At 31.7% G+C, this 23,316-nt stretch overlaps 2 protein-coding genes across 7 annotated transcripts; one reads left to right on the top strand and one right to left on the bottom strand.

The window, feature by feature from the left end:
* The first annotated feature begins 6,020 nt into the window (after positions 1 to 6,020).
* LOC100261396 (equilibrative nucleotide transporter 3) lies at positions 6,021 to 10,706 on the top strand. Of its 2 annotated transcripts, none has more exons than XM_010659080.3 (10): positions 6,021 to 6,501; positions 6,822 to 6,889; positions 6,983 to 7,087; positions 8,128 to 8,283; positions 8,424 to 8,567; positions 8,697 to 8,802; positions 9,530 to 9,696; positions 9,785 to 9,945; positions 10,046 to 10,304; positions 10,386 to 10,706. In XM_010659080.3, exons 2-10 carry the CDS (start codon positions 6,842 to 6,844, stop codon positions 10,491 to 10,493), a joined length of 1,254 nt encoding a protein of 417 aa, XP_010657382.1. In that variant the 5' UTR covers positions 6,021 to 6,501; positions 6,822 to 6,841; the 3' UTR covers positions 10,494 to 10,706. The 2 variants fall into 2 exon arrangements, with proteins under 2 accessions (XP_010657382.1, XP_002276682.1); XM_002276646.4 differs by having other exon boundaries at positions 6,022 to 6,374.
* Positions 10,707 to 11,861: 1,155 nt separating this feature from the next.
* LOC100266600 (uncharacterized GPI-anchored protein At4g28100) lies at positions 11,862 to 14,046 on the bottom strand. Of its 5 annotated transcripts, none has more exons than XM_059741125.1 (3): positions 13,770 to 14,046; positions 12,824 to 13,499; positions 11,862 to 12,411 (listed from the first exon to the last, which is right to left on the bottom strand). In XM_059741125.1, exons 2-3 carry the CDS (start codon positions 13,448 to 13,450, stop codon positions 12,064 to 12,066), a joined length of 975 nt encoding a protein of 324 aa, XP_059597108.1. In that variant the 5' UTR covers positions 13,451 to 13,499; positions 13,770 to 14,046; the 3' UTR covers positions 11,862 to 12,063. The 5 variants fall into 5 exon arrangements, with proteins under 5 accessions (XP_059597108.1, XP_010657384.1, XP_059597107.1 ...); XM_010659082.3 differs by having other exon boundaries at positions 12,824 to 13,642; XM_059741124.1 differs by having other exon boundaries at positions 13,729 to 14,046.
* Between the last annotated feature and the right edge of the window lie 9,270 nt (positions 14,047 to 23,316).

The following is a 23,316-nucleotide window of genomic DNA, read 5'->3' on the forward strand; positions in this document are numbered from 1 at the left end:
GGTGGAAAAGAATATATAAAATGGGTTTATAGCCACTATACCGGAGACGTGCACATGACGATCACCACAATCCATATTTCTTTTTATTATTTCTTCATATTTTGATATCAAAACAAAATTTTCAAGATTTGACTTTCCGAAATTCCATTCTCAAAATGATTTTTTTTTTTTTAGATTCCAATTTCCAAAATTTAATTTTCCGACATTCTATCCTTAAAATAATTTTTCAGGTTTCCAGTTTTCGAAATTTAATTTTCCGACATTCCATCCTTAAAATTAATTTTTCGGGTTTCCAGTTTTCAAAATTTAATTTTCTGACATTCCATCCTTAAAATAATTTTTCGAGTTTCGAAATTTAATTTTTTGACATTTCATCCTTAAAATAATTTTTCGGGTTTCCAGTTTTCGAAATTTAATTTTCCAACATTCCATCCTTAAAATAATTTTTTGGGTTTCCAGCTTTCGAAATTTAATTTTCCGACATTCCATCTCTAAATAATTCTTCAATTTTCCAATTTCTAAATTCACTTTCCAATTTTCACAATTATTTATCTAATCATTATTATTCTCGTTATTACTATTATTCCATTTATTTATTTATTTTAAAAATTCCATCTTCCAAATTTAATTTCCAATTTCAAAAATTCCACTATTCACGGTCATTCGTTTAAATATTACTTTCGTTGTTATTATTATTATTCCATTTATTTATTTATTATTTCTTTTAAAAATTCCAATCATTAAAGTTCAATTTTTCAAAATTCCGTTTTCCAAATTTAATTTCCAATCTAAAAAATTTCACTATTCACATTTAGTTGTTTGATAATTATTTTCGTTATTATTATTATCTCATTCATTTATTCATATATTTAAAATCTCATCTCTAAATAATTTCTCAAATTTTCAATCTCTAAATTCAATCTCTAATCTCTAAAATTCTATTTTTCGCAATTATTTATCTAATCTTTATTATTTCGTCATTATTATTATTCCATTCATTTATTTATTCACTTATTCATTTATTTAAAATTTCATCTCTAAATAATCCTTCGAATTTTCAATGTCTAAATTCAATTTCCAATTTCTAAAATTCTATTTTTTGCACTTATTTATCCAATCTTTATTATTTTCATTATTCCATTTATTTACTTATTCACTTATCCATTCATTTAAAATCCCCTCTCTAAATAATTCTTCAAATTTTCAATCTCTAAATTCAATTTCCAATTTCCAAAATTCCCATCTTCGTAATTATTTATCTAATCATTATTATTTTCGTTATTCTATTTATTTATTTATTCACTTGTTCATTTATTTAAAATTTCATCCCTAAATAATTCTTTAAATTTCCAATCCCTAAGTTCAATTTCCAATTTCTGAAATCCTAACTTCCGCAATTATTTATCCAATCATTATTATTTTGTCATTATTATTATTTCATTTATTTATTTATTCACTTATTCATTTATTTAAAATTCCGTCTTTAAATAATTCTTCAAAATTTCGATTTCCAAATTTAGTTATCTGAAATTCCAATTTTCCAATTTCCAAACTTAATTTTCAATTTCCAATATTCCAATTCTTGCATTTATTCCGTTACTTATTTATTTATTTATTTATTTATTATTATTATTATTATTATTATTATTATTATTATTATCATTTTATTCATTTATTTCTAAAAATTCTGTCTTCGAATGATTTCCAAGATTTTCAATTTTTATAATTCAATTTTCATAATTTCTACTTCTCAAATAATTTTCAATTCTGATTTCTTTCAAAATTTAATTTCCAAAGTCCCAATTTTCGTAATTTAATTTTTTTAAATCCCAAACTCTCAAATAATTTTCAAAATTCCAATTTCTTTCAAATTTAATTTCTAAAATTCTCATTCTTACATTTAATTTCTAAAAATCCAATTTTCAAATAATATCTAAAACTTCAATTTTCACATAATCTCTAAGACTCCAATTTTCAAATAAATTTCAAGAATCCAGTTTTCCCTTGAACAGTTTTAATTTCTGTTTGGTGATGCATGTGATATGTTTTGTGCTCTTTATTGTACACTGACCCCATTTTTATGATAGCACATTGCTCGTTCGTGGCCCAGGTACGCATTCACTCCCATTCTAATTATTCTCTATGCATGTTTTGATTTTCATATGTGCATGATCGATTTGAGTATCCATTGATTTTCCTATTGATTGTCACGTTAGCTTCATTTTATTAGTAGAGACCCGACTTTAGGGATTTAGAGGGGTGCTATGGTATTTACCATACCTTCCTGATAAGAAACCTGACCCTCGAGTTCGATTCGGTTTTTCACAAACCACATTTTCCAAAATAAGGAGTCACACTTAGAGTTTTCTTTCTTATTTTGTTTACCCTTTTAAAAATAAAACAAAAATAAGTGACGACTCTAAGTAATTTTTTAATGAATAAAATCATTTTCAAATAAAAATCAAGCTCGCCATCGAGTGGAAGCGCATGGGCCAAAATACGGGTTCCACAATACCTTTTCAAATGAAAGATGTCTTTCAGATTGAAAATGTCGTTTCAGTTTTGTAACAAATATAACGATTAGCTTTTGGTTCTCCCACCACAATGACTGTTACTATTTGACATTTGTGTATCTCTCTTTTTGTGTAAAAGTAGATCCACTTGTAGGATCAAGCGGTGGCAATCTTCTTCATCCAAACCCTTACTTTATCTCTATTCCAACTTCACCAATAGTGAGAATTCATACCCTCTAGGGTTTTTGTTATTTTTTTTTAAATGTCTTTTGAGTTTGTTTAAATGCTTAGGGAATAAATGAAAATAACATAAATCAAAAGCTTTCATCATTTGCTTATCATTGAGTGCTTTAATTTAATTTTTTAAATTATTTTGGGAACAAAAGAATTCAAGGTTTTAATTGGTTTTATTATTTTTTTATAGTTTCTCGAGAGCCTAACAAGAAGTTTCAATGTTAATGAATCTTTTGATTGTTCTTATTTTTGCTTGTCATTGAGTATTTTCATTTGATTACTCTTATTTTTATCTCTTTTCTCAAAATCTTGTGCAAATTTTGTTATTGAATGACAAAAGTCAATTTGTTTTCTTAGGTGGTGATTCTATTTTACCTAATGAACTTGGGGCCACTTATCTTATATCAATATTGTGTTTATCTTTCAACTTTTTAGTGCTTCAACAATTATGTGTTCATCAAAGCTCGAAAGACCAAGACTCACTTAAAAGGTACCAAATTAAATTTGAGTGAAGGATACAAATTGTGTTTGATTTCCAATGTTCATTCTTATGGTTCTTAGCTTTTCATTTGTTTGCTTCTTATGAATTTGATTCCTAAAGTCTACATATGGAAAGAGGAAATAGAATTAAAATATTATTTTCTAATATTCAAATATTAAACAATCATCTCAAAAAAACATTTCTAATTGATTTAATATAAATTCTTTTTGTTTAAATTATTTTGTATTATATTTTATAAAATATTAAAAAAATTATAATTTACCACCTCACTTACATTGCAAGCGTTTTTTAACTAGTATAATACAAATTTGATCAATATATATATATTTGCACTTTCGGAAACATTTTTAATCAAAGGAACTATCTTAACCATAACATTGTAAAATTATCTAGAATAGACATGATATCCATGGCTTTCCCAAATCTAAAATTTCACACAAAAATCAAACTTAAAAATGAAGAACAATAGAAGATTGTATATACCTATTATATCAAATTATGCATCAATTTCGTTCTAAAATTCTTAAAGGTGATTAATATGTTCCTAGGGATAGCGGTTTAAAGAATCATATTTCAACTAATTACGTAATTAAAATATCATTTATAACATTTATGAAAACAATAACATACCAAGTAATCAACACTATTTATCAAACCATAAGTATGAAATATGATAGACATGGAATTCTATGAAATATGACTCCTCGTTAAATAATGATCCTAAAGTCCTAAACTCATAAACAAACTTAATCCCTCTAATTGTTATACTTTCTTCATAGATCTTTGACCAAGACAGTAACACACTAATGATGAAAACATAAAAATAAAATATAATAAGAATGAACATAAGAACTCTTAAGCTCACCATACCACTAGAGATAAAGATAAGATATTAAGTTGAGACCCTAGGCTATGGAACAAGACATACTAAGTGGAAGAGGAAGCTCTTAAAAATTCCTAGAATGTGAAATCATAAGAGAATCTAAAAAAGTGGAATAAATGCAAACTAGTTCTTCACATTGAAGTTCAACAAGGTCATATTTTCTAATCCCAATTTGTCCAATCTTAGGGACACTAAAAGAAGAATTTAAAATACCAACATGAAAATCATGAATATCTATCATAAATTTAAGTTAATTAAGAGCTTTAGAAACCCATAGAAGCTTCTTTTGTTTTTTTTTTCAAGTAAATAGGATTTTGCTTCTTAATGTTTTATCATAAATTTGCTAATTTTTCAATGAAATTCTTTAAACTTCCTAATATTACCTATATGTCCACCATATAGCCTACATAGGTCGGGTAAACTTTGGAGTAGCATGTGACATTTTGTTCTTGCCCCCAAGTCTAGGAGGCTTGTTTTCTTCTTGCTTTGGCTCACATTGAGAATACCTCCTTGGTACTACAGCAACTCATACAAGTTGGATTCTAGAGTACTAATCCCTTGTGTCAATTCTTCCAACCCCCACTAATTAGTTCACATAAGGTGTTATTCCAATCCAACCCCCACAATTAGTTGTATTGATACTGTGAATGTTTTAGTATTAGTTGAGCCAATGCTTCTATCCCTTTCCTCCCATATGGATATTGGACCAGATGCTAGAGGTTGATTAAAACAGGAACTGGTGAGGCATGAAAGACACTAGAGGAATGTTCCAACCATAATCTTTTTCTTAATGATACTAAGTCATCGTTTAGGATAGCTTCTTGTTTTCTGCTTTCCCCGGAAGTTGAAGATGAAGCTAAATCACAATTTTTAAATGACATTATATTGATATTAAACACAAAAAAAAAAAAAAAAATATCTATATATATATTGTATATACCAAAATATATCTTTTACAAAAATGTACATTTTCCTAATTTTAACATTAAGTTCTTTTTATAATTCATAAACTCTTTAATCAAGAAGGAGATTCTCGAATGAGGAAAAAGATCAAATGATTTTAAAAGAATCGAACGAAAGCTATATGAAATGAAAATCTCATATATTAAGGTGACAATAAGAATGATTTATCTGTTAACTTTTTCACTATCACCCCCAAAAACCAAATCCCGCCTTATATAAAGTTGTGAGAGTACGATTAACCTATAAATTTAAAATCACTGTTTATATATTGTATTAATCATAATTAATAGGAACAATTCGTAGTCTTAATAAGAGGGGAAAGAGTTAAGGATTTATCCGCCATGAGATATCAAAAAATAACTAAATAGGTATAAAAGTTTTTATTGGGTTTAAAATATAATTTTTAACTTCTTTGAAACCAATCCAAATAGAGACATAATTTTGAAATTCCTAAATTCACATGAATCGTCTCGAATACGAAAGTTTGGCGCCGTTACGGCTGAGTAGAGAGTTGAAAAATTGGAAATGACAAGCGAAGTGTGAACAGAAACAACCTCTGTTTTTGAGGGCAACCCCTCAACTCCAAATCCATATATGGCAACTATTTTAATAAATTATTTCAGTCCAATTGAAGAATCCTATGTAAGTAAAGGTTTGTTTGGCTGATTCTAATTCCATTATTAGGTTCCGTGAAATTTTCGTTTAAATTTTATAGGGAAGTTAGAATTCTTAATCGACCAAATTTGAATATACTTCAATGGCATGTGGAGTTTTTTCAAATTTTTTATTTTTATTTTATAAATGGAAAAAAAAAATTGAAAACAAAACCAATGGAAATTTGAGCAACTTTTAAGGTACTGAATGCTCATTATTCAATATTATAGATCATTTAAAATGTAGGACTAAAAGATTCAAATAAGGACTTATCAAGTCGTTGACTGGCTGGATAGTGGGCTGTTTGGTCAACATATCCCTTTTAAAAAGATTGGAAATTGCGGATATAGAGCTGGATTTTCCTTCAAAATTCAAACATGGAGATTCCATGTGCGTATGAAAGGAAAATATTTTCCAAGAAAATGGTTGAGGAGAGTTTTATTTTCACATTCCATACAAGGGAAGGTTGAGGGTGGACTTCGTTTTCATACTGAAGGGTTTTTATTGTTATTATTGTTTCCTTACAGCTGTATTACAGGTGGGCACACAGAGTGAGATTCTCATAAAGGCCGAAGAATCTGAATCTGAATCTCTTCTGGTTCCACCCTCCTTTGGAGACAAACAGGTAAGTTCATCTCTGGCTCTGGCTCTGGCTCTGGCTCTGGCTATGGTTCTTGTTCGATTTTGATTGTATTCTCATGCTTTTGGGTCTATTGGAATGATGTCTTCGGCCCAAAAACTGGATAATTTCTGTAAGTTTTATCAATGGATTCTTGCAAAATAGAGGGAAAAAAATGGGGGTTTGGCGTCTGGGTTATTTTATTGTTTTGCAGATCTGCAATACCCACTTGTATTTTGTATTGAAGAGTTTTTACATGATTAATGATAGTTGTATTACTACTGTAATTGCTGCTCTGCAAAAGAAAATTGATTGTCTTATCATTATAAGTCAATCTATCTAATAAGAATGATGGTCCCCGCTACTGAATTATTCAACTTGATCTGACATGTTGGTATGTATATATATATTTCAGTTCAATTTTCTCTAATTTTGGGTTTTCCTTTTTATAAGAGCTCCTGGAAGGAATAATCATGTCTGTGCACAATGAAAATGGGAATGGGGCTCCAACTAAAGTTGAGGTTTGGGATTGATGCCATTCAAAATGGAATTTTATTGGTTTTTTTTTTCTCTGAAAGAGGATATTTCTAATGTATGATTATTGGCTTTATCAGGGAAAGTATGCTGCAATCATTGTGTGTTGGCTTCTGGGAAATGGATGCCTTTTTTCATGGAACAGCATGCTTACAATAGGAGATTATTATGCTTATTTGTTTCCGGTAATCTGTCATTTTCTTTTTTTCTTTTTCTTTTTTAACAATTGTTTTTTTAGATATATTCATGCAATGGGGTTTCTTGAATGGTATTGGATTCATTTTTATGTATGTTTGATAAGCTATCAAATTTTTTTGTGACAATTTCATGCATTTGGGCATGATTTTTATGCCTCATCTTCACCATATGAAAGCTGTTTTTTCACTTAAATCTTAATTCCCTTTCAAGTTAACCACATCATTCTCCAACACCCTTATTAAAACCGGGTGAGGAAGAGAGCATACTTGAGTTTGAGAACACCCTTATAGAAGTGGAAGAAGGAAGTGACAGAGGGAGAGCATACTTAAGATTGAAATGCTACTGCAAAGGATCCTTTATAACCAAAAAGGCCACCTCTATTTATGGGCATTATAAAATCGCTTACTCTAGAACCTTTCAAATCTTCTAAAATGATTACGGACATTTTTATTCTCTTAGGATTCTAAATTTTTCTGGGTTCAGCACTCTCCCATACGTCCATTCTGAAAAATTTGATGGGGGCATGACAGCAGGCTTTAAACAGAGTTTGGACTTGGTGTATGACAATGATTGCCATAAAAAAAAATTTCTATCTTCAATGATATTACTGGAAACACTAAATCTCCACTAGAAACTCGTCAATTTATTGCTGACTGGTATTTCTTGTGTTTTTTTACCATCCTGGGGAGTATCTATGATGAAGAGTCTTCTTTCTATTCCTGCTGTCTAATGGTGGTTTAGCTTTACTAGTACATAGAGTTAAGGCAGTGGAATGTGATGCTTCGGGTCAGGTTTTGTTGCTTTATGGCATGGTTCTCAAAAACTCCCAAATTCTTCATGATTTTCCTGAAAATATTTATTAACTCTCAAATTCTTTTGTGTATGAAAGTGTCCCTGTAACTTTTCTATAATTTTTGAATCCTGAGATAACCTAACTATGATTTATATAGGTGTATTGAATAGTTGTTATTGGTATACTGCAGAATTACATAAGTGATTAATTGTATAATTTTTCTTCCTTGTGCAGGACTACCATCCTTCAAGGGTCCTTACCCTAGTATATCAACCATTTGCACTTGTAACAATTGCAATATTGACATACAAAGAAGCAAAAATCAATACTAGACTACGAAACTTATTTGGATATACACTTTTCTTCATAAGTACCCTTTTAGTCTTAGTTGTAAGTATCGTTGTCTTTTCAATTACTGTATTTTCCTAAACTGTAGTTGATCTTTTGGCTAAAATACCTTCTTAGTTTCAATTACGAAATTGATCTTTTGAGCCCGTGACGGAGCCACCTTTCCTCTGTTTTTGTCATAGTTGGACTTAGCTACATCTGGGAAAGGAGGACTTGGGACTTTCATTGGAATTTGTGTCCTTAGTGCTGCTTTTGGATTAGCAGATGCTCATGTTCAGGGTGGGATGGTTGGAGACCTCTCTTTCATGCTTCCTGAATTCATGCAAGTCAGTATCTGTGATTAGCCTTTTCATACTCTTCACTAATATTTGTTTTCTTCTTTTTTCTTTTTTTCTTTTTCATATTTATCTGATATGTTTATTTATTTTTGAATCTTGTGGTTTCAAAATCTTCAGTCTTTCCTTGCTGGTTTGGCTGCATCAGGGGCTATAACCTCTGGTTTGAGGTTGATTACAAAAGCAGCATTTGAGAATTCAAGGGATGGCTTTCGGAAAGGAGCCAGTATGTTCAAATTCCCATATTTTTTTAACTGTTTACTTCTCATAATCGCATTATACTATACTTATTATATGTACAAAATGAAGAATTCCTGCAAGTGTTTTTATACTGGATTTCTATCAATAATGTAAATGAGAATTAGATCAAAAATGAGTCGATGATTCTCTTTAAACAATTTAATAACATGATTTCATGGGTTGGCCCCCTTTTAATTTCATTTGCCTTGCTTTGAGGAATGCCAAAGTCTAAGATAGAACATTGTGTAGTCATGATTAAATTTCCCAATGTGGTATCAAGTTCTGGTTCCAACAAGGAGCATTATGCAGTTGTAATCCTTTGTTTGATTGTAATTTTATTGTGTTTACCTGAAATCAGGATTTCTAATTTTCTTGCTAATATTCTGATTATATAGAGATTAGGTCCTTTAGGCTTCATACAACTAGTATTCTCTTTTCTTTTTCTTTTTCCTTTTTAGATAGGTAAATTTATACAACTAGTATCTCTTGTTCAACACTTTCAGGTTTAAGAGTTGTAATCATCTGTACATGTTTTTCCTTTGAATTATCTTATACCATCAACATATAATTCAATTTTGTAGAACTGCTCTGAGAGATTTTTGTTAATCCAAGCAATTTACGGTTTCATCTCTTTCATTTAACAGTAAAACTGGTCTTGAGCTTTCTAGTCTTTTATCTATAGAACACTTATTTCGTTGTATCTTTTGTGGCAGTATTGTTCCTTTCCATCTCGACATTCTTTGAGCTATTTTGTGTTATTCTCTACGCATTTGTCTTTCCAAAGCTACCAATAGTGAAGTACTTTCGTGCAAAGGCAGCCTCTGAAGGATCCAAAACTGTTTCAGCTGATCTTGCAGCTGGTGGCATCCAAACAACTGGGGTATAGCTATTTCTTTAGATATGGAACAAGATATATCAAGTAATCAATTATTTCGGTCTTTGGTCTCATCTTGGAACTATTTTTGCAGGCTGAAAAAGACCCAGAACAACCCGAGCGCCTAAGCAACAAACAGTTGTTACTTCAGAACATAGACTATGCGATCGACCTATTTTTGATATACATTTTGACATTGTCTATTTTCCCTGGATTCTTGTCTGAAGATACTGGATCACACAGCTTGGGTTCATGGTGAATAATAATTGAAATCATTTCAAATGATAGTCCATGGAACTTGTTTCTACTTAGTGATTTTTAAGCTCTTATTTTTCAATATTGGTTGGTATTTCAGGTATTCTCTTGTTCTAATTGCCATGTACAATGGATGGGATCTAATTGGGAGATACATTCCGCTCATTAAATGCATAAAGTTGAAGTCGCGAAAAGGACTCATGATAGGAATTCTCACCCGTTTCTTGCTCATACCAGCATTCTATTTCACTGCCAAATACGGAGACCAGGGCTGGATGATAATGCTGACATCCTTCTTGGGATTAACCAATGGTTATTTCACAGTCTGTGTTCTTACAGAAGCACCAAAAGGGTATAAGGTAAGTTGATTCAGGCAATTCTTGGTTGAGTTTTTATTAAAATCTGGGATCGATCTTCCTTATGGGATTTTGGTTATGTAGGGACCCGAACAAAACGCATTGGGAAATATCCTCGTGTTTTTTCTCCTTGGAGGACTGTTTGCAGGGGTAACAGCTGACTGGTTGTGGCTCATAGGCAAAGGATGGTGACCGTTGATTACTGTTCAACACCGGACAACGGTAAAGACTTATACGTCTATTTTATAGATCAGCGATGAATAAATGGATGGCAAAGTAGTCAATTCTTTATTTGAAGTCTGGATTGGTATGTACATTGTTCTGTTTTCAGAGTTGTAAACAATCAACTGGTTTACAGGTTTATATCTAATCGGTACAGTGGTATATTTCATCTGTTTGCTCTCAGATTTTTTCCTTGATTTGTTTCCTTCTTTCACGCTAAAATGGAAAACAAAGTTCAGGAAAATCTCCTCAATGACTGGTTTCTCTTGTTCCTTGGAGTGTGTTCTGGTTTACCGTGTTGGAACATTGGATCATAATTATGATTTTCACTTTAACTTCTACCTTCAGTAAAAAATTATCATAAAGAGGATATGGAATTCATCAATAATTAAGATTTTGACAAAAGGTTATCATGATGTGACGGGGTTTATTAAACCTAGTGCTTTGGGCGTGAGGGCATGAAAATGAAATCGTGGAATATCATTCTCTTTCCTTTTTGTTCATTTATTTACTTTAGCAAAAGATGAAAAGAAAAATGAAAACGATGGCATTTTCATTAAAATATGTGCAATTTAGGGATGTAGATATAAAAAAGGTATGATTATTTCACCTATATCTATCATATCAACATCATGACACATTCTTTTATTATCTGTTGCCATATTGAATTTTCACTTAGGTTCTTCTAAAGCATTCTTTAGTTTTTATCTTCCATCATGAGTTCACGTGTTATTTCCCCAATGATAAAGATTACAATCATTCTTAACAGAAAATATTATTTGAATTTTCGTAACCGTATTTACATGAATATAGTTTTCTTTTCTGACCTTATTCTTATGGGCACTATTCATGGTTCGTGTTCATAAGAATGCAAACTTCTATTTGTGTTTGTGTTCATAATTCAAACCCTATATCATACTTATATTTGGAATTTTTTTCTTTTGGATTTATGGATGTGCTCTACATTTTACTCTCAAACCCACCCTCTCTCCCACTGCATTGAGACATATATTAAACCGCAATTCTCTCTTGAGCATGTGAAACCATGTTTAAAAACAGAGACCGCCATGTGAAGTGAGCTGTTAAAACACACTCCCCTTTGTTTCTTTCTGGGTTTTGTTTTCTTTTGTCTTGTCGATGCTTTAGGACCAACATACTCAGTAGTCCTAGGGACCTGCTAACCTAAAAGCTCACATGTTAATAGTAGTATTAACAATGTAGGCTATAACCATATTATTATAATCTGCACCGCACCATAATCTAAGCTGATCCCTTCTATCATTTCTTGCATTGAAAAGTGAATCACGATGCAAATATGAAAAAAATTTGGGGTAAAAGTGAGAAAAATGAAAATATAGAATTGGAAATGGTAAAACCGTAAATATGTAAAAGACCGAGGTGTGAAAACTGATTCTGAACCGAGGCGAAATTTACAGTGAGGCAAGGAAAAAGACAAAAACGACCCCGCTTGCCCGTTTGTCTAGTAGCTTCACGTGACCCGACAGCATATGCGAGGCCACGGGAGAAAGAAGCCACAGACTCAACAAGACATAAAAAGGAGCATGATTAGGGGCAAAATCGGAAATGAAAAAATGGGCAACGACGAGAACGGTGAAATCGTTGTGGACGACGACGACGACGACGACTTTTCGAATTGCAAAGAATCGACGGCCAGGGGCATGTTCTCCTGGTCTGGGCTGCACTTGGACTCGTGAGGGGGGTGCGCACTGTACATGATGGCGCGCAATACAGCTGACACTGTGGGAATGTACGCCGTTTTGTTCCTTGCTAGCAGCCAAGTAAGCCCCATGAGCTGGCAGTCCCTGCTGAACATTTTGCTCGCCCTATCGCCGCCTTCTTCCGTTCCGTTTTTGCCATCGCCTTTTAGCTGCAACGGAAATCATCACAAGGGCATTTCAGACCTTTTGTGGTAATTGTCAAATTGAAGAAAAATGCTAAATTGCACGGGTGGGGAAGTGCAAGTTAGTGGGTGGTGGAGTGAACAGGCAATGATGCGCCTGATAGAGAGTCATTTTCCAGTCTCCACCAGAATGACTTTGGTTCGTTTCGCAAAATGGCAAATGAGACCTGAAGCTACAAAAATGACTTCTTTTTGATCCATGTGATAGTATCACTGCCTGATATTATTCAAAATTGTGGTATTTTTAAAAAATAAATGGTATGATTTTATTTTGAAGTTAATTGAGATTGTAGAGTAAACGAATGATGAAGACATTTTTGTTACGTTAAGAGAAAATTGAATTAGGTTGATTCGAAACCGGAGTCATCGGAGGACTGACCTTCTGGAGGGCACCGAGACACTTGGTGCAGCCGGAGTAGGAAGAATTCCGGCAATTTCGCTCTAGATTCTTGACGGCGGCGGTAGGAGTGGCGTTCCGGTAGGATGAAATGTTGAACGCTGCGGGGCAACTGAGGGAGGTAATCTGGTGGAGGCGAATGCCGCAGAAGCAGAGGATCGCATCGCAGGTGGCATTGGGCTGAGGAATGTGGATGTTGCGACTCTGGAGCGAGCTCTGAAGCGAGTTAACACACTTCTGCGAGTCGTCAGGCATCATTGGGAGATCGGAAGACGCCGGCGCCGGAGCAGCGACCTGGAGCGCCGACCGAGCGTGAGCAGCGAAGAGCCAGGCGGCGAGCACTGGACAGCACCGGCTCCGATCAAGGTTTCTGCCACAGGCGTCATTCACGCCACCGAAAAGCTCCGCGGAGAGGTCCAGCCGACACGTTTGCGTTTCCGTCTGAACCGGAAATGCCGGAACTGTGTTTGGCGTGGAGTAATCCCCCGGTTTCATTGGTTGCTGGTGAGAATCCGCCGGCTCAGCCAGCAGTCCAGCCAAAGATGGCTCAAACAGGCATAACACAAACACCAAACACACGAAACTAACCGCACACGGCGAAATCTCCATTCCACTTCTCCAAAGCACACCACTTTCACACAAACCGAGTTACATCAACCTGAGAGGTTCGCGACCGTTTGGTTTGTCAACCTCCGTTACAAAAAGAAACGAAAATCACCTGGAACTCGAACCAAACCAAATGGGACGCCTTTGAATCAACTTTCCGAGAAAGCACTTGATTTTCTCGGAAAAAATGGACGTCTAAAGAAAACGACAAAGGATTCAGGAGATATTCAACAAAACGATTTGCAGGAAAAGCAGCAGAGGACACAAATGAAGAAACTTACACAAAACAATTCTGAACGATGAATAGAAGAAAGCTACTCACCGTCCCTCTCTCCCTACTTTCTTTTCGTATGTTTAGCCTCCCATAGGAAAATGATGAGTTTAGAGGCAACACAAAACGCTCCGAGTTCACGAAAGAGGCGAAAGGACAATAATTTATATTATAATTGTGGAGAGAGTGAAAAAGGAGAGCAGAAGAGGGAGAGAGAAAGGGAAAGAGATTCGTTTGGTGGAGACCTGGAAGGAGAGAGATGGGCTTTTGATTGGAAAAAGGGTGTCTGAGGATTTGGCAGCTTGTGGCGTCTCTTTCTTTTTCATTCTCTGTCCTTCTGCCCCATATCAAAGTGCTCTCTTCCTCTTTGTGCTTATTCCACTCGCTTGTATGCCATTGTCGTCATACTCGCTTGTTCCCTACCCCATGTGAAAATAACAGTAGGTGTCTTTAACCTTTATTTTATTATTTTTATTTTTATTTTCCTTCTTCTTTTCTTTTCTTTTCTTTTTTGGCCATTATAAGATGGTTTTTGGTCATTCTAAGATGGATTATACTATTAATTGATGTAAATGTTTTGTCACGGGCTTGTTGATAAATTAAGCTCTAAGTATTTTTTGAAAACTATTTTTAAAAATATTTTCAATTAAAACATAATTATGTTTATATTCTTAAACATGCATAACACTCTTGTACATCTATGGATTTTAGACTACTAAAAAAAACAGAATAATTAACAATATGTTTGGTCTTTGAAAAATATATATAAAAAAAATTATATACTATTTTAAATTCATTTAACATATTCTAATCAATATAAAAATTAAAAAATTTGAAAATATATAAATTTTTATTTAAGTTTAATTGTATTTTATTTTTATTAAAAATATATTGTATTTTAAAATAAATTTAAATATTTTTAGTTGTTTCTTGGATGACATTAACAATAATTGAAAATATGGAAAATCTTTTGAAAAACTTAATATTATAAGTAAGAATAAGTTGAGAAAATTATTTTTATATTTGAATAGAAAATAATTAAAAACTATTCTTAAAAAAATTATTTTCAAACATATTTTCGATTTTAGATTATTGAAAAAATTAAAATGTGACGTTTCACATCAAATATAAATAAAAGTTTATAACATTGTATAAGTACGAGTCATTTTTAATCAATCTTGAAAGTTCAATGAAATTAGAATGAATAATATTTATGTAATTAAAAATGAATTATTATAAATAGTGCATGATCTTTAATTCAACGGTAGAGTTTGAATTTTTAACTAAAGTTTATTCTTAAAAACAATTAAAAAATATTATCAGTCTCATAAATATTGGCGCAAAATCACACTGCAGATTCGCTTGTACTAAATAGATTTCACAAGGATGAAGGTGGCTCACAGCTTCTATCAATGCACAAAATAAGGGCAATTCTTACTATTTTTCTCCATTCCACTAGGTGAGTAGCTCGTGACACAACAGGCTCCCTAACCCTAAGTATATATACACACACACTTCACCCACTGCCCTTACTATTCTAAGGAGGAAAAAGCTACATCCGCTGTCCTAATTTTCCACTCCCATGGTCCCTACCCGGCACGGTCTCTTTCCCTCCTTTCCATTATTCAAACCTACAATCAAAATACCACCCTTATATGAATGTCTTTTTCTACTCATAATCCCATGACTAAGTTATCTTTCATTTCAAGATTTCACCAAACTTTTGAAATCATAGTAGTTTTCAATTTTTGTCCTTTCAAATTATTAATTGGAAAATAATTGTGAAAATTATATTTATAACATGTTTTCAATTTTTTATTTTTGAAATATGATGAAAAAAATAAAAATAAAGGTATAAGGTTGTTTAGTAACAGTTTTTGAAAATAATTTTTTATTTTTCAAAATAAAGAAAACATTTGCTAATCAAAAAATTATTTTTTATTTTCTGTTCTCAAAAATAAAAAATAAAGTGTTTTAAAAGAATATTTTTTAATCTTTTTTACTTATTTTTTTAGAGTTGTTTTAAAAAATAATTATGTAAACATGTATAATCTAAACATCAAAAATTATTTTTAAGATATATTAAAAATATTTGTAAGTTCATAAATAGACTTGTGTTTTACACAACATAGAAAAATATTTTTTAAAAATTATTTTTAAGAACCATTTTAAAAAATAGTTATAAAAAAAAGACCATAATTTCTTTTAATTTTCAACTTCAATGAAAACAAATTTTAAAACCAAAAATAATGATACTACGATTGGTTATCTCAGTTATAAACATAAAAAAGGTAAAAAATACTAAAAAATGATGAAACATTATAATGTTATATATGCATAAATTAACTTGAAAGTATCAAACATATTTAAAAATATAAAAATAGTTATAAAGAAGTAAATTAATTTTATGGGTTTTTATTTATTTAGATGAGGTGTTGGTGGTTTTTCTATTTTCATTTTCACCCCTGCCAAAAAGTAATTAAAGAAAGAAGGAAATATATAAAATAAAAAAATAAAAAAATTGGAGAAAAAGAAAATTGAGAATGAGAATGGCCTGGGAGGAGAGGGCATCTAAAAGATTTGACAAAAAAAAAATATATATATATATATATATATATATATATATAAAAAAATGGAAGCAAAAAAAATTGAGAACAAAATAGATAATGGCCTTGGGGGAGGAGAGGGCATCTAAAAGTTTTGACATTTCTCAGTGAAAACTCATGCGGGCGGCCGTATCTGTATGACTGAAGCGAGTGGTTAGGTACCTCTTCTCAGACAACGCTCCCTCCGTGACAGCCTTTTCTTTTCTATTTTTATTTATTTTTTTCTTTTTTTTATAGATAATTTAAACAAATCATCCAACTACTATATATATATATATATATATATATATATATATATAATATTTATATATATATATAATATTTATTTATTTTCGAAAGATAGAAAGCACATTGGTCTTTGGATCTCCAACCCACATGAGCATAAGAAATGGGCCACTCCCTCACCGTTCTACCCTGCCAAATACTCAAAACGGTGTCGTTTCAATGTATCCAGCCAATCCGAAAAGTTTACTTTTCTTTTTCAATCTGAATTTTGCTTTTTCTTAAAGATTTTTTTTTTTACTGTTTAAAAAGGGTATATTTTTTATTTACAATAAAGTGCTTTTGAAGAGTTTTGGGAATTCTCAACCTTTTATCCCTTAAAGCTATACATTTTGGACCCCTTGAAAAGTGTTTTTTTTTTTTTTTTTTCTTTTGCTTTATAATTATTTTTTATTTATTTATTTTATAAAAGTAGTTTCAAATGAAATTTAGAAATTATGATTTTAGTGAAAATTTAAAAATTGTTCATCAAAAATATGATTTTAATATAAATTTTAAAATCATATTTTGAAACTATAGTTTTAATTTTTACAAAATTCATATTTTTTAAAATGAATTCTCAATATGCAAAAAAAAAAAAAAAAAAAAATTAAATAATGGTTTGAAAAAAACCTCTGTATTTTATTAACTTAAATTAATAAATTGGATAAATTAAAAGTGCTTTTATAATGATTTAATTTTTTTTTTTTTAACCGCGTTCAGAAATTTAAAAGCTATGCCAAGCATTACATTTTTTAACTAATATAAATTTAGGAAGAAATTAATTGTTGAAAGAATCACATCAAAAACGGTGCCGTTTAGCAATCACCAACCGAAGGAATCAGCCCCCATTTTCAAAGTAGACTTCATGCTCCCCACTCCACAGACCCTATAATATGACAAGACATGACACATGTTTTGCTAACGCAAGCAAGCAAGCTCCCATCACCATTTTTTTGATTTGAAAGTCATGCAAAACGGTGTCGTTTAACAATAATCAAAATTTTTTATTATATTCGAAAGGACAAAAGATGACACACACCCAAGTAGGTAGAGCATCACACAATCACCACAACAGATAGAAAACTACGAAAAAAAAAAAAGGAAAAAAAATTGGAAAAAACAGAAGAGGGGTTTTCAATGGTGTTTGGTTGGGTACCATGATACAAGTTGCCACCAATCAAACGCCACCACGTGGTCACAAAATAGTGCTATTTCTTTATTCTTGGGGTATTTTTTAATTTAAATTCTAGAATTATTTTTTAATATTTGAAATATTTTTTTCCTTAATTCAAAAGTCAGGTAGCATATGGAATCATTAAAAAAGAATAAGAGTCTAAGGACAAACCATGAAGCGCCAATCAAGCAGAAAATTATTCCACCAAAAAGCTCACAGTCCCCACAAAAAAAAAATATATATATATTTTTTTTCTGATATCTTTTTCTGGGTTTCTGGATTGGAAAAAGAAAAAGGCTGTAGCTTTTCATGATCCATATTTTTATGGTAGAGAGATGAGTATATTTTATGAAGGATTAGGTTTAGGTTTGGAGAAGTGGGGAGAGGTGAATGGGGTTTTGGTAAATGAGCTTGGAAAGTGCAGAGAAAAAAAGGTGTCATCATGGTGTTCGGTTACCCACTGGAGTTGACGACCCCCAAACACGCCTTCCAAACGAGGCCACCATGGCGGTGACTTTGGTTTCTTTCCACACATTTCGGCTGCAAAAAGCCTGTCACTTGTTTGGTTTCAACTTCTATTTTATTTCCCAAAAATATTTAGTCACCTTTTGAAGATGGAGATCACTTAATGAAACTTTTGTTTTCTTATGTGAACAAATATCATTTTATTTTTGAAGGGTTGTTTTATTTACTGATCTAGTTTTTTTTTTTTTTTTTTTTTTTATGTTTATTTTAATTGACAAGGAAAAGAGGAATGGAAGTGGGTTGGTGGTGGTGGTGACCATGGGATAACTTCGTTGGTAGGTAAAGAACTTTGATACGGTGGTGGTGGTGGTGGTGGTGGAGGTGGTTGTTGTGTCAAGGAGTGGAGCGGTGGCGCAAGGTGTGAGTGAGTTCTTGAAATTTGTATGGATTCATGGCCTTAAAAAAGAGTTGTAAGTGTTTATTGGTTTATACTTTTTTATGATTTTACTTAATTAATTAATTAAAGGGAAATTTTGATTTACCCGAGCAAAATATAAATATACCCAAACATATTTATCTTCGAAACGGGTAAAAATAAGTACTTGAAAAGAATGGTAAAAATCCAAAACCAACCATGAAAAAAAATAAAAAAATAAAAAATCATGAATTTGAGTCATATAATTGTCACCTTGCACCAAACCTTCAAAGAAAAGACAAAACCTTTGTAAATTTACAAAAATCTACATGATATATATAATAAGTATAAATCTTATAAATTTAAATTTTTTTAAAAATTGATATTTTAAAATTAATATATACATCAATTCCTAGAACGATGAGGGACAAGTTGAGCTCCCTAATTAAGATCCTTTTTATATCTTTTCCACATATTTTTAAATAAAAAAGTTTATTTGATTAAAAAAAGATTATCTTATTTGATGACAATAATCAATGAATACCAAAAAATTGCTTATTTCATTTTACTTATTTGTAAGAGGTGGAGGTTTCAATAAGGTAATTTTTGGGACAATTTATTTCTAAATTAATAAGTAAATAATTTTTTTTTTCCTTTTAAGCTAAAGTGAAATCCAACAGGCTATTCCAAAAATCCTTGATTAGGGCCCCCATAACAATTTTTGGTGATGGGTCATTTACAACTCTCATAGTGCTCAATGGGCCCAAAAAAAAATTCTAGAAAACCCATCAAAATGCTACATTGGTGATGGCATGTGTTGATTGAAAGGAAACATCATTCTAATGCCCATATAGTCAAGGCCCTAAGATAAAAGTGGTTCAAAGATCACATGAACCATCAATGGCCACCCAATTTTACCTGCCCCCATTGACATTCCTTCAAACATTTACAAGGTAACAAAAGTCAAGAACAATGACATTATTGGTTCATTTTCATCATGATAATATGATTATATATAGTGGGCCAATACTCCATACATAACCTAATCTTTTCCAAATTGGTGTCACAAAATTTGATGCAAAAGAACATAGATTTTTCTTTTGCTAAAAGGGAGATAAGAAGAAGATAAAAGAAGAAACATTGTGACGCTGATGGTGAATGTGCTGCCTTTTCATAAAGCCATCCTCTTTACTAACTTTGACAACTATCAACAATCTCAAAAGCAAAATAAATTCAAAATCATTAGAATGAAGTGGGCAAGAAAGTTGGGGTGATGGAATGCCATGAAGTTGGTAACTTTTCAAAGCAAACCACAATTATACAAAGCTGCTTTTCATTATATTTGTTTATAAATAAGTATACAATATCAACCACTTCCATGTGCTATCAAATGACTCAACTCCACCATTGAAAAACACATGTATTGCCACTCTTGGTGGCTTCCAAGGATGGGGTAGGTGATGAATTCTCCCTATTAAGATATGGATTTGTTGGGCTTTTTTCTTTTTTGTTACATTATCATACATAAAGCTTTTTGAGGATCTTGGTGCCTTTTCAATCCAGTGATTATTTCCTCTAGTGTAGTATCTATCCAGTACTAAACAAAAAGGTTTGAGCAATAAATAATTACAAGCAACATTATCACTATATATAAAGAATCAATAAGTGGATGCCCCATCAATTATACTTGATCTAAAGTCAAGGTTTCATTAATAAGAAGTATGAAGCCAAGCAGGCTCAAGAAAGGGCCGTGACCCCAGCAGAAAATAAAAGTAGAAGAGTGAAATCAGCACCAGTTGGCCACAGTGGCCTTTGGGGAAAAGCTCAACGGCAAGCTACCACAATCACTTTAGTTGGTCTGTTGGGTTCTTTCATAAGTTCATAGATCATTTTCTTCACATCAACTGTTATACTTCACGCATATATATTAGATGATTTGCTCTTTATAAGTATTATAACATTATCACTTAAAAGATTTGGAATGTCATATTTATGTTTCCATATATATAGATATAACATTCTCGTTGTTACGTACGGTCTATGACGACCTTGTTGTTTTTGGTTCGATCTTAAGAGCTTTAAGACATGTTTATATATACTAAATGAGAAATGATACGACACATCAAATAATACCATTATGTGACAAGTGACAACTTGAATATTATGTTTAGACATGCCATTTTAATGTCATTGAAGCGGTATCTATTGAACGTTTTATCTCTAATTCTCTATCACTGAACATGAACAATAAAATTTAGGTTGTTAGATGAGGGTACAAACAATCACAAAGTTAGGAAATGAATCGAGGGAGGGCAAAATATAAAAATATATTTTGAAGGAGGCATACATGGATGAAATAAATCATGTGGTGTACAAATCTTTGCATGCTTGTGTATACAAAGATTTCTTTTAGTTTTATATATGTGTAGATGTGTACCACACACCTCAAAACCAAAATCTATATATAGCAAAGTGTAAAACCAAAATATTGTTGGAAGATTGTCAAAACCCACCTTTTTTTTTTTTGAAAGGCAGATTGTCAAAACCCACTTTGCCTAGCTTGTCCCACATTTCCTAGGAATAGGAAGAAAGTGGCTTGTTTTACTTTGCACTACCTTCAATATGTTGTGGCTTGTGAAGAGGCCCAACCCACTCGTGGGATTTTGAATATGCCCCAATTAGATCAACTTTTTGTTAGGGACAAATGACATTTATTCTTAATTAAGACATGTGAGAGTAGTATTTCTTCACAATAATGACAACATAATGAGAAAAGGCAATAATAATCCAATCATATGCAATTAAAATGACACTAAATATAAATAGAACAAGAAAAAAACCTTTATAAAGGAGGGGATAACTTGTGAAAAAAATTTATTCTATTTGGATAAAAATGGGAATACAAATTCTCGCTAATTTATTCACCTTAAAAACAAATGAAACATATATCAACAAAGAATCTTTAAGTTACAAAAGTCTTTTCAAAAGGTTGATGAACAAACCTTTATATTCTTTCTTGAATTCAAGAATAATAATCCTTATTTTCTTCTTTTTTTTTCTATCCCACCATTTATCTTATTCATTTTTTCAATATTTACAAAAGAAATGCTAAACACCACTTATATTTGAACTTAACAAAAAACACTCAAGGCAATAACCCAATACATAGACTTAAGAAACTCTTTATAGGTCGGATTAATCTAATCCCAATGATGGAGCCAAGGAGTGTTTAGGGGGGTAAATGCCCTTCATGAAATTTTATGAAAAAGTATCATTGGTAGTGGGAATTGAACCCATAGCCTTCAATTTTCAAGATACTAGCTACATTTTCATCAGGTTGTTCAAGAAGTTTGATATTGTTTTATCCCCTTCGAATAAGTTCCTTTTAATGTCCCTTTTAACCACTTTCTTGGCTTCGCCCTTGTCTAATCCGATGCTTTTTGCTCCTCTCCATGGAGGGCAAAACCATATTTAAGAACAGTTTTTCTAACATATATTATTGCTTCAAAAGGTTAAAGCGTGTATATAATTAAAAAGTTTGAAAAAGAAAAGGAATAAAGGAAGCCAAACCCAATTCTGAAACCACAATCAACATAGATTTGATTGGTATATATGGATATGGGGAAACTTGACAAAAAGTAAAGGGAGGGGTGTGTTTACAAACTAAAATCGGTGTCCGTATTCCAAATTTGAAAGGAAAGGTGAATGTGAAACCGAAGGTAAGGCGTAAGGGAAGAAAATAATGAATTGAAACTGATGACCCTGAAGAAACAAATAGAAAAAGTGCATGCAGCCCATAAAAGGCCAGCAATAATGAGAGGACCTGGAGAAAAGTCAGCATAGTAGACAAGATGTATGATGATTAAAAGTCCCTTGCATTTTTCTTCTAATCATTTGCATTTAACACGCAATGATAGAATTAGTTGAGAATTAAATTCATTTTTGTGTGGACCAAATTAATGCAAGTAATCAATCTCCACCATCATTTAAGATGATAAGGCTTTTGTCTCCTGCTATTTCCTTGTCAATGAATGATTAGGTCCCACAATGTAATTTCACGTAGAAGTTGCAGCATGTGGGTCTTATCCAAGCAGAAATAATTGCATCAAAACAGGCTAATCTTCAGAAAATGGAAGTCATGCATTTAAGTCTACAAATCCGCCCAGAGCGTGGAAAAGGTGGAAAATTTGGCGTGTTTATCCGACGAAGCCCCGACGGATGGGAAATGTGAGTCAAAAACTACGTCTTTGTGCCCAAAATAAACCAAAAGTAAAAAAAAAATAATAATGTAACAGCTACCATTCCCACCTAGCTTCCACAAGCATTGAGGCTTTTTTGCATGTTCGTTTGTTTGTGTGGTTTTTTTTTTTTTGAAAAGTGTATATTCATGTACTCGTTTAAAAATATATGTGACATGAAAACTTTTTTTTTCTTCATATTTTTAATAATATAATATGATATTAGAATATTTATTGTTTTATACTCTTTAAAATTAAAAATAATACAAAATATTAGGGCTGTATGGTACTATATGCTTTTTAAAATAATTTTTTATTATTTAGAAAGAAAAAGAAAACAAATTTGACATTTAGAAAATAGAAAATTGTTTTACGTTCTTAAAAATGGAAAATGAAGTATTTTTAGAAAATATCTTTTAATTATTTTTAATGATTA

Source organism: Vitis vinifera, chromosome 12 (genome assembly GCF_030704535.1).
Source record: "Vitis vinifera cultivar Pinot Noir 40024 chromosome 12, ASM3070453v1".
Taxonomy (NCBI): Eukaryota; Viridiplantae; Streptophyta; class Magnoliopsida; order Vitales; family Vitaceae; genus Vitis; species Vitis vinifera.

What these genes read in the sequence shown, in the direction of transcription:
- LOC100261396 (XM_010659080.3), top strand. Translation starts at nt 6,842, where the DNA reads ATGTCTGTGCACAATGAAAATGGGAATGGGGCTCCAACTAAAGTTGAG. An exon ending in GGGCTCCAACTAAAGTTGAG is followed by an intron (nt 6,890 to 6,982) that starts GTTTGGGATTGA and finishes TGGCTTTATCAG; the next exon opens with GGAAAGTATGCTGCAATCAT. An exon ending in GTACCCTTTTAGTCTTAGTT is followed by an intron (nt 8,284 to 8,423) that starts GTAAGTATCGTT and finishes TTTTTGTCATAG; the next exon opens with TTGGACTTAGCTACATCTGG.
- LOC100266600 (XM_059741125.1), bottom strand. Translation starts at nt 13,450, where the DNA reads ATGGAGATTTCGCCGTGTGCGGTTAGTTTCGTGTGTTTGGTGTTTGTG. An exon ending in GTCTCGGTGCCCTCCAGAAG is followed by an intron (nt 12,412 to 12,823) that starts GTCAGTCCTCCG and finishes TTTCCGTTGCAG; the next exon opens with CTAAAAGGCGATGGCAAAAA.